We start from the raw sequence: 12,830 nt of genomic DNA, 5'->3' as shown, positions 1-12,830 counted from the left end.
GAAATTAACTTGATTCTGTTGTATTTATCCTTAGAGCTTCCCGTGAGCACCCATCCGTCCAGGAAAAGAAGAAGTCTACCATCTGGCAGTTGTAAGTTCTTTGGTGGTCTGTGTAAGATTAAGAAAAGGGCAAGCATTGTTATTTCTGCTTCATACAGCATCTTAACAGATTTCTTCTCTGATGTTAATGAGAAGTCAACTAGAATTATTCTTAGCTGAACCCTTTTGCCTTCAAGGGATTCCTTTGTCCTTAGTGAAAGTAAAATCAGATCTGAACATCCCTATCATTTTGTTTTACAAGCTGGAAGGGCTTATGAGTGCCCTGGGATGGAAACTTAAGTACGCTCAGAATCAGTTTGAATAAAGGGGTGTTTTCAGAAGGACTTTGGTTTTGGAAGCTAAAAGTGCAGTTTTCATGAAGGGCTTAAAGTACCTTAAAACACCTACCTTGTTAGCACGCATAGTGCTTTCCCTGTTGTGAATCTCTGCTATGATGTGTCCCCAGGCTCCTTTTCTAATATTTGTTGGCCTTTTCCTGTCCCTAGCTTCAGCCGTCTATTCAGTTCCTCTTCAAGTCCCCCACCAGCAAAGAGGACCTACCCATCTGTGAACATCCACTACAAGTCTCCAACGACAGCAGGGTTCAGCCAGCGTCGCAGTCACACCATGTGCCAGATCTCCTCTGGCAGCCGCACCCTGGAGTTCTTCCCTGAAGAGTGAGTCACATGCTGTGCCCCAAGCCAGGTTCCCCCATAGCTCTTCCAGATAGCACCTTTTCTTAAAATAAGCTGTTTTCCACTGAAAAATAGTTTCCGTGCTGTTAAAATGTTTCATGTGTTTAGCACCCTGATCTTTCACTCATCGGTTACTGTACTGCATGTATAAGCTTAGCAAACTGGCAGCAGCTTGACTCTCCCGAAGTATGGCTACCATGGCTTCCTAGGCCTTTCTAGGTTCATCTCAGCAGGGACCACTGTTGGCCTTGAGGTTGGCCTCAAGCCTAGTTCTGTCCTGATGTTTGCAGGCTGTGTGAAAGAATGAAGTAGGACTTTTGTGGTAGTTTGGCAGTGCTGGGACAGTGGGTTGGAGAGTGTCTTGCCCAACCCTGTTGACAGAGACTTCAGGTGAAGACAAAAGTTCTCTCAACATCACATTTGTGATACAATATTTGATTTTAATTTTAAGTATGCTAAAAAAGAGCCTCTAAATATTGCTACTGCAGAGTTTTCTCCCTGTCCTTTATGTCTCTCATAGGAGGGGGAAAACTATTCTGTGCTTTATTTGACTTCAGAGTGTCTGTGTTCTACAGCTGTGAGGCTGTACAGTCTGTAGGTGCTATGTTTTTGTGGAAGGACTTTGGAGAATATGATGGTAAAGTAGTGTAACTTCTGCAATGTCAGGTGTTTGCTGGAAAGTCAATAAATCATGAGTACGCAGATTTTCTTTAGAAAAAAAAAAAAAGGTTAAATTTATATTTTATAGTTACCCACTGCCTTTCTTCTGTTCTTATCTAGTTACCATAGGGTAACCCATTGCGTGTGGTGTCTCAGGCATTTCAAAACTGCATGAAATGGTGTGTCCAACAGCTGTCAGAAGCTGTTTGTTTTCTCATCCTCTCCCCAGGGGAAAAAGCATGTGCTGGAGAGTGTTTTGTTTTAAGGGTTTGGTTTAAGTATATTTTAAAATTTTTTTTTAGGTATAATAATTTAAATATAATTTTTTAAGTATATGGTTTAGGGGGGTTTTGTTTTAAGTACGTGTGTCATTCCATGTGTGTGGAGGCGTTTTTGTTTTGGCTTGGATTTTTTCTGATGTTGTTCATACCTTGGAGTGATTCTTTAAAAACATATTGAGAGAGAGAACTGATATTCAATCAGCATTTTTTTATATTAAATTGTATTCTAAGAGCTCACAGATCAATTTTTCATCTTACTTGTGCCACAGCTGGCTTCATTGTGTTGAAAGCTGCGGTTTCAACAGTAATTAGTGCATATTTTCCCTGTCAGCAGTGAAAGCTTTAAAATGGACAGAAAAATAAATAGTTGACTATAATAAAGAAGAACTCAAAATGCCTACCTCATGGAGACCTTAGATAAGGAAACTGTAGCAGCTAAGCAAAAGTTGCTATCTCATAGATGGTCACATGGAAGGTTGGTTCTGTTTCTGAAGGGCTCTTGGAAGATTGAAGTAGAGATGATCATGATTTGGCCTGCCACATCATTCAGGTAATAGGGAATTAGAGATTAGGATTGCGTTATGTCTGCTTCATAACAGAGTTTTTCTTTCATTTCCTGCATCTCCTTTTCTCCTTGTGCAAAGATGGATTTTTGCTGCTTTGTATTCTTAAACTCTTTTGTCTGAGTTTACTCTCCCCATGATGACAAAGTCCCTTCTGCCTGTGTTTTTAACCACAGACTGAAAAGTAACGCTGTTGCTTCTCTCCTCAGTGACTGCACATCCTCAGCACGTCGTGAACAGAAGCGGGAGCAGTACCGACAGGTCCGGGAGCACGTGCGGAATGATGATGGGCGACTGCAGGCCTGTGGCTGGAGTCTCCCTGCCAAGTACAAACAGGTAGATACCATGCCCCAGAGAGGCTATGGGGAAGTAGACACTGTCTTTCTCAGTTATACCAGTGAAGACCTAACTCTCCCACTGGTAACTTTAGCCATAGTTGTTAAATACCTCCAGTTAGGGGTATTAAGTGCATGTCTTTTCCGTATGATATAATTGCAGGCACTGAATAAATTAATCTTTTCTGTATTTCCACTGCAGCCAGCAGGGGAGCATTCTTCTTTGTAAAGGTGCTGAAAGAACCTAGTCTAAAACAAAAGTAATCAGCCTTTGTCCAGAGCCCAGTCCTTGTTTTTACTTCCTTCATTATTATAATTGGAATTCAACATCAGATATTTAATTTATACCATGAGAACTCTACTAGTTGTTTAGTATAAAAAAACAAACGTAGTGCAGTTTGCACCCCATTCTCCCCAGCAGTAACACAAAATAAAATGTCACCAGCCTTATTTGTTGGCCTGCGGCTCCTTTAACTCTGGTCAAAGATCATCTAAAAAGGAGGAGTCTTGTAGTGTGGCTTGAAAGTGGAGGAGTTTCAGAACATGGTGGAAGAGAATGCCAGTGGTCTGGCTTCTGCACACTTCTGCACAGGGAGTGTCCTTTAACAACCCTGTGTCTGTCGCCAGTGCAGCAGATAGCCTCAGCTGACCATACCTCGTGCACCATATCATGGTGAGAGAAACAGTCTCTCAAGTTCCCATCCCTGTAGGGACTTTTTCATGCAAGATGTCAGATGAAGCATCAACTGCTATTGGCACCCACCCATGAGGCTAAGAAGTTTGTTTTTGCCATATTGGTTACACTGCGGTTGCCGTAGCCTAGTGGTTATGCCTTGGTACTGTCTTTTCCATTTCCTCTTCCCCACAGCTGAGCCCCAATGGTGGTCAGGAAGATAATCGCATGAAAAATGTCCCTGTGCCTGTATATTGTCGCCCACTAGTAGAGAAGGATCCAACCATGAAGGTATGTTGCCTCTGCACACGATTGCAGTCCAGAAGTGGACATGGAATAAACAGAACTTGGTTGCTAAATACGCATTTTTTACAACAGTCCGCATTTTTTGTTCATTCCAAATCCCACCTTCTGCTTCCTCTTTTGGAATGGTGGTTTCTAGTGTATGTAGGGAAAAGTACCACTCGTACATAATTCTCAGCTGATGCTGGATGCCAGCTCCCATGTCTGTCATACAGGTTTTGCTTTTTTTTGAGACATACATAATATTAGCAACATCTTATATTATTTAAAGCTTTTGTTAAGACTCCTTAGGGTATAAGGCTCTGGGGCAGATGTGTTCTACAGCACAGTGGGGGATCACACATTTCATCATCCTTCCTTTTGGTTCCACTCTTGACCGGGAATAAAGTTAACAGTGAAAAGGCTAAAACTAGCTAGAGAAGATTTTTGTGAAGCTGTGTCTATCAATACACTGGGTTTACATGGCAAGTGTTTGGGAGCAGGGGGGCTGCAGGGAGCAGAGCCCAGAAGCTGCCCCGTGTTATATAAGAGCCAGCTTCAGCCAGCTCCAAAAGGGACCTGCTGCTGGCCAAAGCCAAGCATGGATGGGGGGAAAGTGGTTTTAGTTTGCTTTTAGTTTCTCACTGTTCTAGTTTGTTAGTGATAGACAATGAATTATATTCATCTCCCTCCATTGAGTCTCTTCTGCCTGTGACAATAATTGGCGAGTGATCTCCCCGTCCTTATCTCAACCTCTGAGCCCTTTCCATGATATTTTCTCCCCCTTTTCCTTTGAGGAGGGGGAGTGAGAGAGTGGTTGTGGTGGAGTTTAGCTTCCTAGCAGGGTAAAACCACCATAATCAATACTAGAATGTTTTCAGTAGAATTGCAGTTGAGAATAAGTGATCCTCTCTCTGCAGGTAGCACATTTATCTGCTGTAACTAGTTGTTTCTAAATAAGCAGTCTACCATTAACTTCACCAAAATTTAGTGCTGATTTTAGACTTCATTGTGATATTTAAGTTGTAAGAAAAATTTTAATGCTCTTAATTGTTTTTAGAAGTTTGATGTGATCTTTAGATAATATTCTGTTCAGTATATTTTTTATGATGATTTTAGGACAATTTTTGCAGGCTTAGTTCCTTGAATAGGTCTCTAAGATCAGACAAGCACTGATTTTGGGCTAAGGATATGTGAGGAGACAGAAGAGTACAAGTGTGGGAGGAGAACTGAGGATCAGAAGTGCACTGGGTGTGCAGTCACTGTCAGTTTTGGTTGAGTATAACGCTTCTTATTGTACCCCAGACTAGTAGTAGCTTCCATCTTGCTTTGCTACAATCACTTACGAATGCCATGCTCAGAAAAACTGAGGACATTTCAGAAGACTGCTTTCAGTTATATACCTGATTTATTATTTTTATTTCCTTTAAATGTTTGACACATCTGTTAAAAACTTGGTGATTTTTGCTAGATTGCAGAGATACCTTTTCTTACCTACATCAAGCGTGACTATGTCCTCTAGTAGAAATCAACAAGATCTATTGTTCCTACCTTAATGTTTTAGTTGTTTGGTATGTTTACACAGTCTGCTTCAGATTTCTGTTTCTGTTGTTTAGCTGTGGTGTGCAGCTGGAGTCAATCTCATGGGATGGAGACCTTTGGAGCAGGAGTCTGGGAATGGGCAGAAACTGGATCCTGGACGTGATCCCCTCACTTGTGATCGGGAAGTGGAGTGCGAGAACAATAAAAGTAACCACACCTCTCCTGAAAAGAAAAAGGTCAGTAAAGAGAATTGACTTGTCTTTTCTCCAGTGTTCTTTCTCATTCCATCTCTTACATGTCCTCTCTTCTCAGTACCTTTGTATTACACTTACTACATATATAGAGAAGTCATTTCTACATGCGCTACTGTTGCAGTATTTCTGAGACATTTTCTTGTGGGGGAAGGTTGGTGGTATGGTTCTGTCAGGAACCCTGTGTAATTTGGGATAAATTGTCCAGGATAGAACTTTCCAACTTCAGCTTTTGAAACGTTTGGAATTTTTGAAAAATTGCTAATAATGAGGACAGTTAAGGACTGACAAGTTTGCTAGGAAGACTATGGAGTCCTCATCACTGTAAACTTAAACAAAAAAAAACATCATCATCAAAAAGCTTTAAGAAGAGTATAGACATAATAAAGTCTGTAAGTTCATTTGGTTCAGAAGATGAAGCTCTTGAGATGTATTCTGGCTCTGTTTTTTAGTGTTGTGGTGTTTGTTTGTTTGTTTTTAAGAACCAAGCCATTCTTAAGAATACAGATACGTATACAGATAATACAGCATTTTATCCTTCCTGGTTTGTGGAGTTGTTCACAGCTGTCTCACACCGCTGACATATAGTCTTTCTGGGATCAGCATGCTTAAGCTGATAGTTTGAGTGCATCCCAGCTTCATGGTATTCTGTCCAAAGTGAGTGTTCAGTGATATTAGTCAGATATCTCAGACAAATTAATGGCCAAATTTCCCTGGCCCTAGGGAGCCAGACAGGCTTTTGGCCACTGTTCCAGATACAAGTGCAGCAATGTGAAGGCAATTTATGTTGCTCATATTGTTTATCTGCACCAGCTAGGGATAGAGTTGGATCTTTGGAGCTGGTATTGTGGTCTTTGCATACACAAATGTTGCCAAGTAATAATATGCTCAGTCTGATCTGAGAGGAGCGCTGATTCTGCCCGTGTGTTTGCTCTCCTGAAGGCAAAGGAATTCCATGAAATGGATGCCACATCCAGTCGTGTCTGGATTCTCACCAGTACACTGTCAACAAGTAAAGTTGTAATCATTGATGCCAATCAGCCTGGCACAGTAGTGGACCAGTTCACTGTCTGCAACGCTCATGTGCTCTGCATCTCCAGCATCCCTGGTAAGTACAGTCCACACACTGTCTGTGAGCTGCACAAGGTCACCCTCTCCACTTAAGGAGTGACAAATGTAGCATCATCACTTCAGAACGAACCCTTGGATGCTGCTGCATTCTGTAATTGTCCCTCAAAACTGTAACTCAAGATCTTGCCTTCTTGTAGGACACTTCTGTGGAGATCCTTCACTCCTGAGCATTTATTAAGTGGTTCCTTTGGCATGTAAAGGATGTCTCTTGGGAGCAAGAGTGAGCCTTGCCCAGGTTTGGGAGGGCTCTGTAGCTGTCCTGGATGTTGACATTAGGGATGAGGGGATTCGCCACAGTGTTGACTGCTGTTGTGGTGCCTCCATGGGGCTATTGAACCTCGAGGATCAGTGTCTTCCCTCCACATGGTGATCTCAGGAGTACTGCTACATTTAAATTAGCAGTGGCTGCTAGATTCATGGGAGAATCTGTTCTTTGCCCTTCAGCGGCCAGTGAGAGTGATTATCCTCCAGGCGAGATCTTTCTGGAGGGAGATGTAAATCCTGAAGAGTCATCTGGAACAGATGGTGTCTTGGCAGGAATCACTCTGGTGGGCTGTGCAACCCGCTGCAATGTGCCACGAAGCAACTGTTCCTCGCGTGGCGACACACCTGTGCTGGACAAGGGACAGAGTGAGTTCTGGGATACAAAACTTACTGGCAGTCCAATTACAGCTAGTTCCATATGACCTTCTAGTGTTATAGCTGCATCCTTCTGTCCCTGACTTAACTACTTCAGAGATCTCAAGAAGTTTCTTAATGCAGTACATGAAGACCAAAGTCCCTTTGGTACTTTTATCTTCAGAGCCCTCATTTTCTCTCCAAGGGATCCCCATCCTGCAACCTGGCTGTGGGGCTAATAGAGCAGAGTATTTTGGACAGGTTATACGTTTGCCCTGTTAAATTTGTTTCTGTTCTTTTCTCAGCTGTGGCCTTCTCCTCTCAACCATGGCTTCATGTTAAGTCAATTCAGCCTGTATGGAAAACATAATAATGCTCTTGCTGATTCCATACTGCAGTGATAGCCTTGGAGAACTTCTGATGTTTTGCTAGTCACAGATGGTGCTTTACTTGAAAACTACCTCTGTTTCCCCATCAGAGCAGCAAACACTCTGGATAAACTGCTATCTGTGATGCAAGCTCAGGGGTTGATTGTATCTGGCAAGGAAGGATAAATTAAAAAAATTAAAAAAAAGGAACTTGATTTTAGCTAGCTTACAGCTCAGTCCTCAGCCCTTTGTACATCTCCTGCTGTTCTTTGTCTCTTAGGTGAAGTGGCTGCTGTCTGCAATGGGAAGATCAACCAGTCCCAGTCCACAGAGGAGGCAACAGAAGCTACAGAGGTACCAGAGAATGGTACAAGTGAAGCAGACCCTATTCAAGCCCGGCCTGGGCCCCTCACAGAGCACGTGTTTACGGATCCAGTCCCTGTGCAGGCACCTCTTAGGCAGAATGGGTAGGCTGTCCGGGGCCAATGTGTCAGTACAGTTCTTTACCAGCTCTGTTTTTGTAAGCTGTTTATGAGAACAAGCCTGGTCTTCTGATAAAGTGTCAAACTTTTTTTTTTAGTTTTGTGTCCAAATAGTATTACAGGTGAGATGATAAGGAGAGGAAGAAACGAAATGAAAATAAACATGGTTTAGCCAGCAGCAGATTATATATCAGCTGTTAAAGAGCAAATATTTGATCTCTCAGTGTGAATTTAGAAATGCTGTTGAGACGGATCTTCCAAAACACACGTGCACTTAATGTTCTTACCGAAGGACCTTATTGATCCACATGTGAAAATGATCATGTGTTTATTCCAGTAGTAACTCTAATGTGCTGTAAAGATAATGAAGAAAGCATAAATAATAATTATGTGCTGTAAAGATGATGAAAAAAGTCATTGCCCAAAAATTCTTAAGATAAATGTGTCTGATGTGATGGGCTGAGGAGCAAGGTGGAAATCTGGGATGAAAGTTGTTCCTAAGTCATTCCTTGTTCCAGTTGTTCCTGAAAGTCATTCTCAGTTGTTTCTGTTGTAGTTAGAAATGAACAGAGAAATCATTGAACAGAGAAAATTACTGCTAAACACTAAGTTAACTTCTATGGCTGTAAAGCACTGGCTATTTGCTTTGGGGGAGAAAAAAGTTTTGCATGTTCAGGAGTCAAGCAATTGAAAAACTCTGAAGAGATGGATGTGATGTGTATATACAGATGCCCTTATCTGCCTGTGCAGTGCCAGCCTGTGAGCGCAGATGGGCATTCTGTGCATTGCTGTTCATAAACAATTCTAACAATGTTCTTTTGTCTCTTAAGGGAGAATGGTCAGCTGAAGACAGAGTCGAGCACGGTACTGCCAGATCAGGAATCAAATGGGGATGCTGCTGGGACTTGCACCAGTGCTGCCCCCACCATGTGGCTGGGAGCACAGAATGGCTGGTAGGTTCCCCTTAGGCTGGCAGATTTCTGTCACCTCAGTTGTCCTCTGGCCTCCACTCATCCTCATACATCTAGTTTGCTTTTCATTTCTGCAGTAGGGATTCATTACTAGTTCTGAGCCCTCAGCTCATCATGGACACTGTGATTTCACCTCACGTCGCACATTCGTGTCCTACTTCTATCAGGCTGAAGATGTGGGGCCTTGCTGCTAATCCTCCCTGATTTGTCCTTTCTTACAGGCTGTATGTGCACTCTGCGGTGTCTAACTGGAAGAAGTGTCTGCACTCAATAAAGCTGAAAGACTCCGTACTGAGTCTAGTGTAAGTGTGCACTCCAAGGGATGCTGAAGGAGGAGGTTTGGTGACTGAGTGATGTCTTTGGTGGGGTGATAGTTCTTTGTCAGTCATCTTTTTCCTTACACTTCTAAGTGCATCGATTTGTGAGGAAAGTTTCCTGAGGATTTTGTTATTAGAAAGCCTTGTACTGGGCCACTACCCCGTTCAATTACAGATGTGACCCAATACCATGAATGAGGTGCTACAGGACAAGTGCAGTATTGGGAAGAAAAAAGTGGGAAAGAGAAAAGCAAAATTTCAAAAGGGTGTAAATTGGGTGGAATTTGTTGAAATTGTTGGAGTTTAAAGTGTGAAAGAGAAGTTAAACTAAACAGGAAATTGTTGGATAATCCTATTACACATAAGTAAGAATGATCCTCTGCCTTTACAGGATGTTCCTGCAAATGCTAAACTGAATGGGAATTGTAGACAGAATATAAAGAAGGTTTGCGTGGAAGTTAAAAATGAATTGTTCTTTACTTCCACAGACTTTGTAAAAGCACTTACTTTCCTGTGATTTCAGGCATGTGAAGGGAAGGGTCCTTGTTGCTCTGGCAGATGGAACACTAGCCATATTCCACCGAGGAGAAGGTAAAGATCAATATAATAAAAGAAAAATAAGCTGGCCAAGAGTGCAGCAATGAATTAAATGCTCTACTTAGTCAAGAAGGAAGGGTGCTGGCTTGCTAGAGTACAAACACGTGGTTAAAATGCATAGCTATTTTACACATGTAACCCTTATTGTGAAACACCCAAGGCGTACTTTAGCATAATTTCCTGAGGTTTTCTGGGGGAGAAAAAAAGTGTGTGTATGTGCTGTGTAAGCATATGTGGAGTGAATGTAACATGTCTAAGAATGCATATGCCATACAGTTGTTTGAGGCATGTTTGATAAGATTAATGCATTTGGGCCATAATCAGTGTTACTGGGCATTCACAAATCAACTGTACAGTGCGCACACAGAGAGCTCCAAACAGCTCAGATGAGCGGTACCTGAGCAGATCACCTGTGCAGTACAAACAGGCCTGCTGCTTTCCAGGTGAGATGGATCTCTCTATAAATAGTGGAATTGGTCTCTGCATATGCAGAAGACAGAGCTGGATTTTTTTGGAAGTCTAGAAATCTCAAACAAATAGAGCCTTCACATTGCACTTGGCATTTCACTTTTCTCGTGAAAAAACAGAAAGATGTCTGAGTAACCTGACATGCCTTAATCATGTCATTTCAAGATACTTTTTTGAATTCTGTTTCTTGTCCTCTTCACTGTTGGAGATTTTGTTTCCCTATAACCTCAGCAGTTCTTAAGCTGTATTCATAGCCTGAGGCTCATGGGATTTTGCTAATTGTGAATAATATTTGTATATTAAGAATTTATTACTCAGTTGTTCATTGAGTAGCAGTTTATCAACAAGGGTGAAATGCAGAGATTTTCTGGTTTTGTGCAATCTAATTTTCAATTCAGCCTGTCTCCTGAGTTCAGTCCTGACCATTGGCACATACAAAATGTTCCCATCAGAAATATGATAATGCTTCATCACCTAGAGGCAATCTGTCTGCAAAAGACAAAGCATCTGCCTGATTAGGTAGCAAATTAGACCAAGAGAAGGAAGATCTGATTCCTCAGCCTGGATCTGACACTTTGGGGAAATAATGATGTCTGTCTGTGATATGAGAGAGCCTCACCATAAAGACTGTATGCTCCTTTTCCTTTTAGGTTTCCACATAGTCTTGTTAACTTGTCTTTCTTCTTCTCCTGCTGTTTTTGTTGTACTTGTTATGGAAGGGTGTTTACTTCATTACAGTCAAAGGATGTTTAAATTAGCCTGAGTTGGAGAGCCTACTAAACTGTGTGTTATTGGCATGTGCTTGGTAACAATGAGGCTGTGCCTGAAGTGGTTTTATGGGCTGATGGGAAGTTCACAGACATAAGCCAGGTCAGCTTTTCAGTGTCAGCTAGGCCTGTTTATCTAGATATAAATAGAAAGGCAAGAGGATTCTGTTAAATACTGACATGTCATGAAGGAGCTGCGTTGTTTTTCACCCTTGTTTTCTCACCTTAGATGGTCAGTGGGATCTCAGTAATTACCACCTCATGGACCTTGGTCATACTCACCATTCTATCCGCTGTATGGCTGTTGTGTATGACAGAGTCTGGTGTGGCTACAAGAACAAAATCCATGTTATTCAACCTAAGACAATGCAGATTGAGGTATGAGAGCAAATGTGTATGTATGCACATACTTGTGTTGTATTTATTCTTCTAGCTGCTTTCTGCTATGGAAATGCAGAACGTTTTTATTGTCCATTGCTGACTGTAGGATGAAAATTGTCAAACTGTCAGTCTGGGTCATCTTATGACACAATCTGCCAGAGAGGTATTCATTCCTTCCTCCCTTTGCAGAGCTTAAATCTTTAGATAAGTCTGAACTGAGGACTTTCTTTGTCTTTACTAATGCTATGGGATCACGTACTGTACAAATGTATGTCTGTGCTTTACAGCTCTCCTTCATGTATGGTCTAAGACTTCTCCATCTGTAGGCGATGAGGCACAAACGATGGATATAGTTAGCAAGTCCCAGTGGTCCCACTTGCCTTAAAAAAAAAAAAGACATTCAGAGCATTTTGGTAGAAACATTTATTCAGTACAATGGTGTTAGTACAAACCTGCTTAACAGTGCTTGGAATGATTCTGCTCAAAGAGAGAAGAAGTGCTGAAACTGAATTTCACATCAGTGAGCCAAGGCAGTTTGCTGATCTTCAGAATTCTAGAGCTGTGTCTTTACCTTCTCTACCAATCACATTGAAAGTGGTTGGTTTCTAAATGTTCCTGCTCCCAAAGTGCTCTGCAAAGAACATATTCTCTGAGGAGCTGCAACTCTGTGCCATGCGACTCCTCATTTCAAACAAGGGATTTTCTGTATACTGTAGTTAACTTCTGGCATTAATACATTTTCTTCCAAGGCCTTTGAAACCCAAACATGCAATCTCAGTCGAGGAAAATAGAATATATGTGCAGATAACATGCAGATCTTTTGTGAACTCACACCGGTCCACCTATTTTGCATTTCAGAAGTCCTTTGATGCCCACCCTCGGCGCGAGAGCCAGGTGCGACAGCTGGCATGGATTGGAGATGGAGTATGGGTTTCCATCCGCCTGGACTCCACCCTGAGGCTTTACCATGCTCACAGCCATCAACATCTGCAGGATGTTGACATCGAGCCTTATGTCAGCAAAATGCTAGGTGAGGCAGTAGGGACTGTCAGTAAATAGTCTGTTGCTTACTGAGATCAGGGAGAAATGAAAATTCATTAGAAGACCTTGCCCAAAGTCCTACAGTCTTAACTAACTCTACAATTCTTATGCACACTTACCTAGGTACTGGAAAACTGGGCTTCTCCTTTGTGCGGATTACAGCTCTGCTCATTGCTGGCAACCGTCTCTGGGTGGGGACAGGGAATGGTGTTGTCATCTCCATTCCACTGACTGAGAGTAAGTGATCTTTATCAGAGATTGTTCCGTGTTGCCCTGAAAAGAACAGTGCTTTTGCATGTTATTTGTGTAGTGTGGCAGATGGCCCTGGCAGGCTAATATTTTCTGGATGTTTTTACTCTGAACCTACA

At 42.0% G+C, this 12,830-nt stretch overlaps 1 protein-coding gene across 23 annotated transcripts in view; it reads left to right on the top strand.

Moving 5' to 3' along the window:
- Nucleotides 1-12,830, top strand: part of MAPK8IP3 (mitogen-activated protein kinase 8 interacting protein 3) — a 71,184-nt gene that overhangs the window by 49,668 nt on the left and 8,686 nt on the right. For 22 of the 23 annotated variants that reach the window (XM_083800653.1, XM_083800657.1, XM_083800647.1 and 19 more), the window contains 14 exons: nt 35-91; nt 546-716; nt 2,448-2,574; nt 3,442-3,537; nt 5,145-5,306; nt 6,264-6,429; nt 6,897-7,082; nt 7,719-7,905; nt 8,751-8,873; nt 9,113-9,193; nt 9,732-9,799; nt 11,270-11,418; nt 12,280-12,451; nt 12,586-12,699. In XM_083800653.1, coding sequence (XP_083656779.1) covers nt 35-91; nt 546-716; nt 2,448-2,574; nt 3,442-3,537; nt 5,145-5,306; nt 6,264-6,429; nt 6,897-7,082; nt 7,719-7,905; nt 8,751-8,873; nt 9,113-9,193; nt 9,732-9,799; nt 11,270-11,418; nt 12,280-12,451; nt 12,586-12,699 — 1,859 coding nt within the window. The remainder of the gene's footprint in view (nt 1-34; nt 92-545; nt 717-2,447; nt 2,575-3,441; nt 3,538-5,144; nt 5,307-6,263; nt 6,430-6,896; nt 7,083-7,718; nt 7,906-8,750; nt 8,874-9,112; nt 9,194-9,731; nt 9,800-11,269; nt 11,419-12,279; nt 12,452-12,585; nt 12,700-12,830) is intronic. The other variant, XM_083800652.1, reaches the window with a different exon arrangement.

Source organism: Anser anser (genome assembly GCF_964211835.1).
Source record: "Anser anser genome assembly, chromosome: 15".
NCBI classification, from domain to species: domain Eukaryota; kingdom Metazoa; phylum Chordata; class Aves; order Anseriformes; family Anatidae; genus Anser; species Anser anser.
Note: the sequence above shows the minus strand (reverse complement) of the source record. Positions and strands in the feature narration are given on the sequence as shown.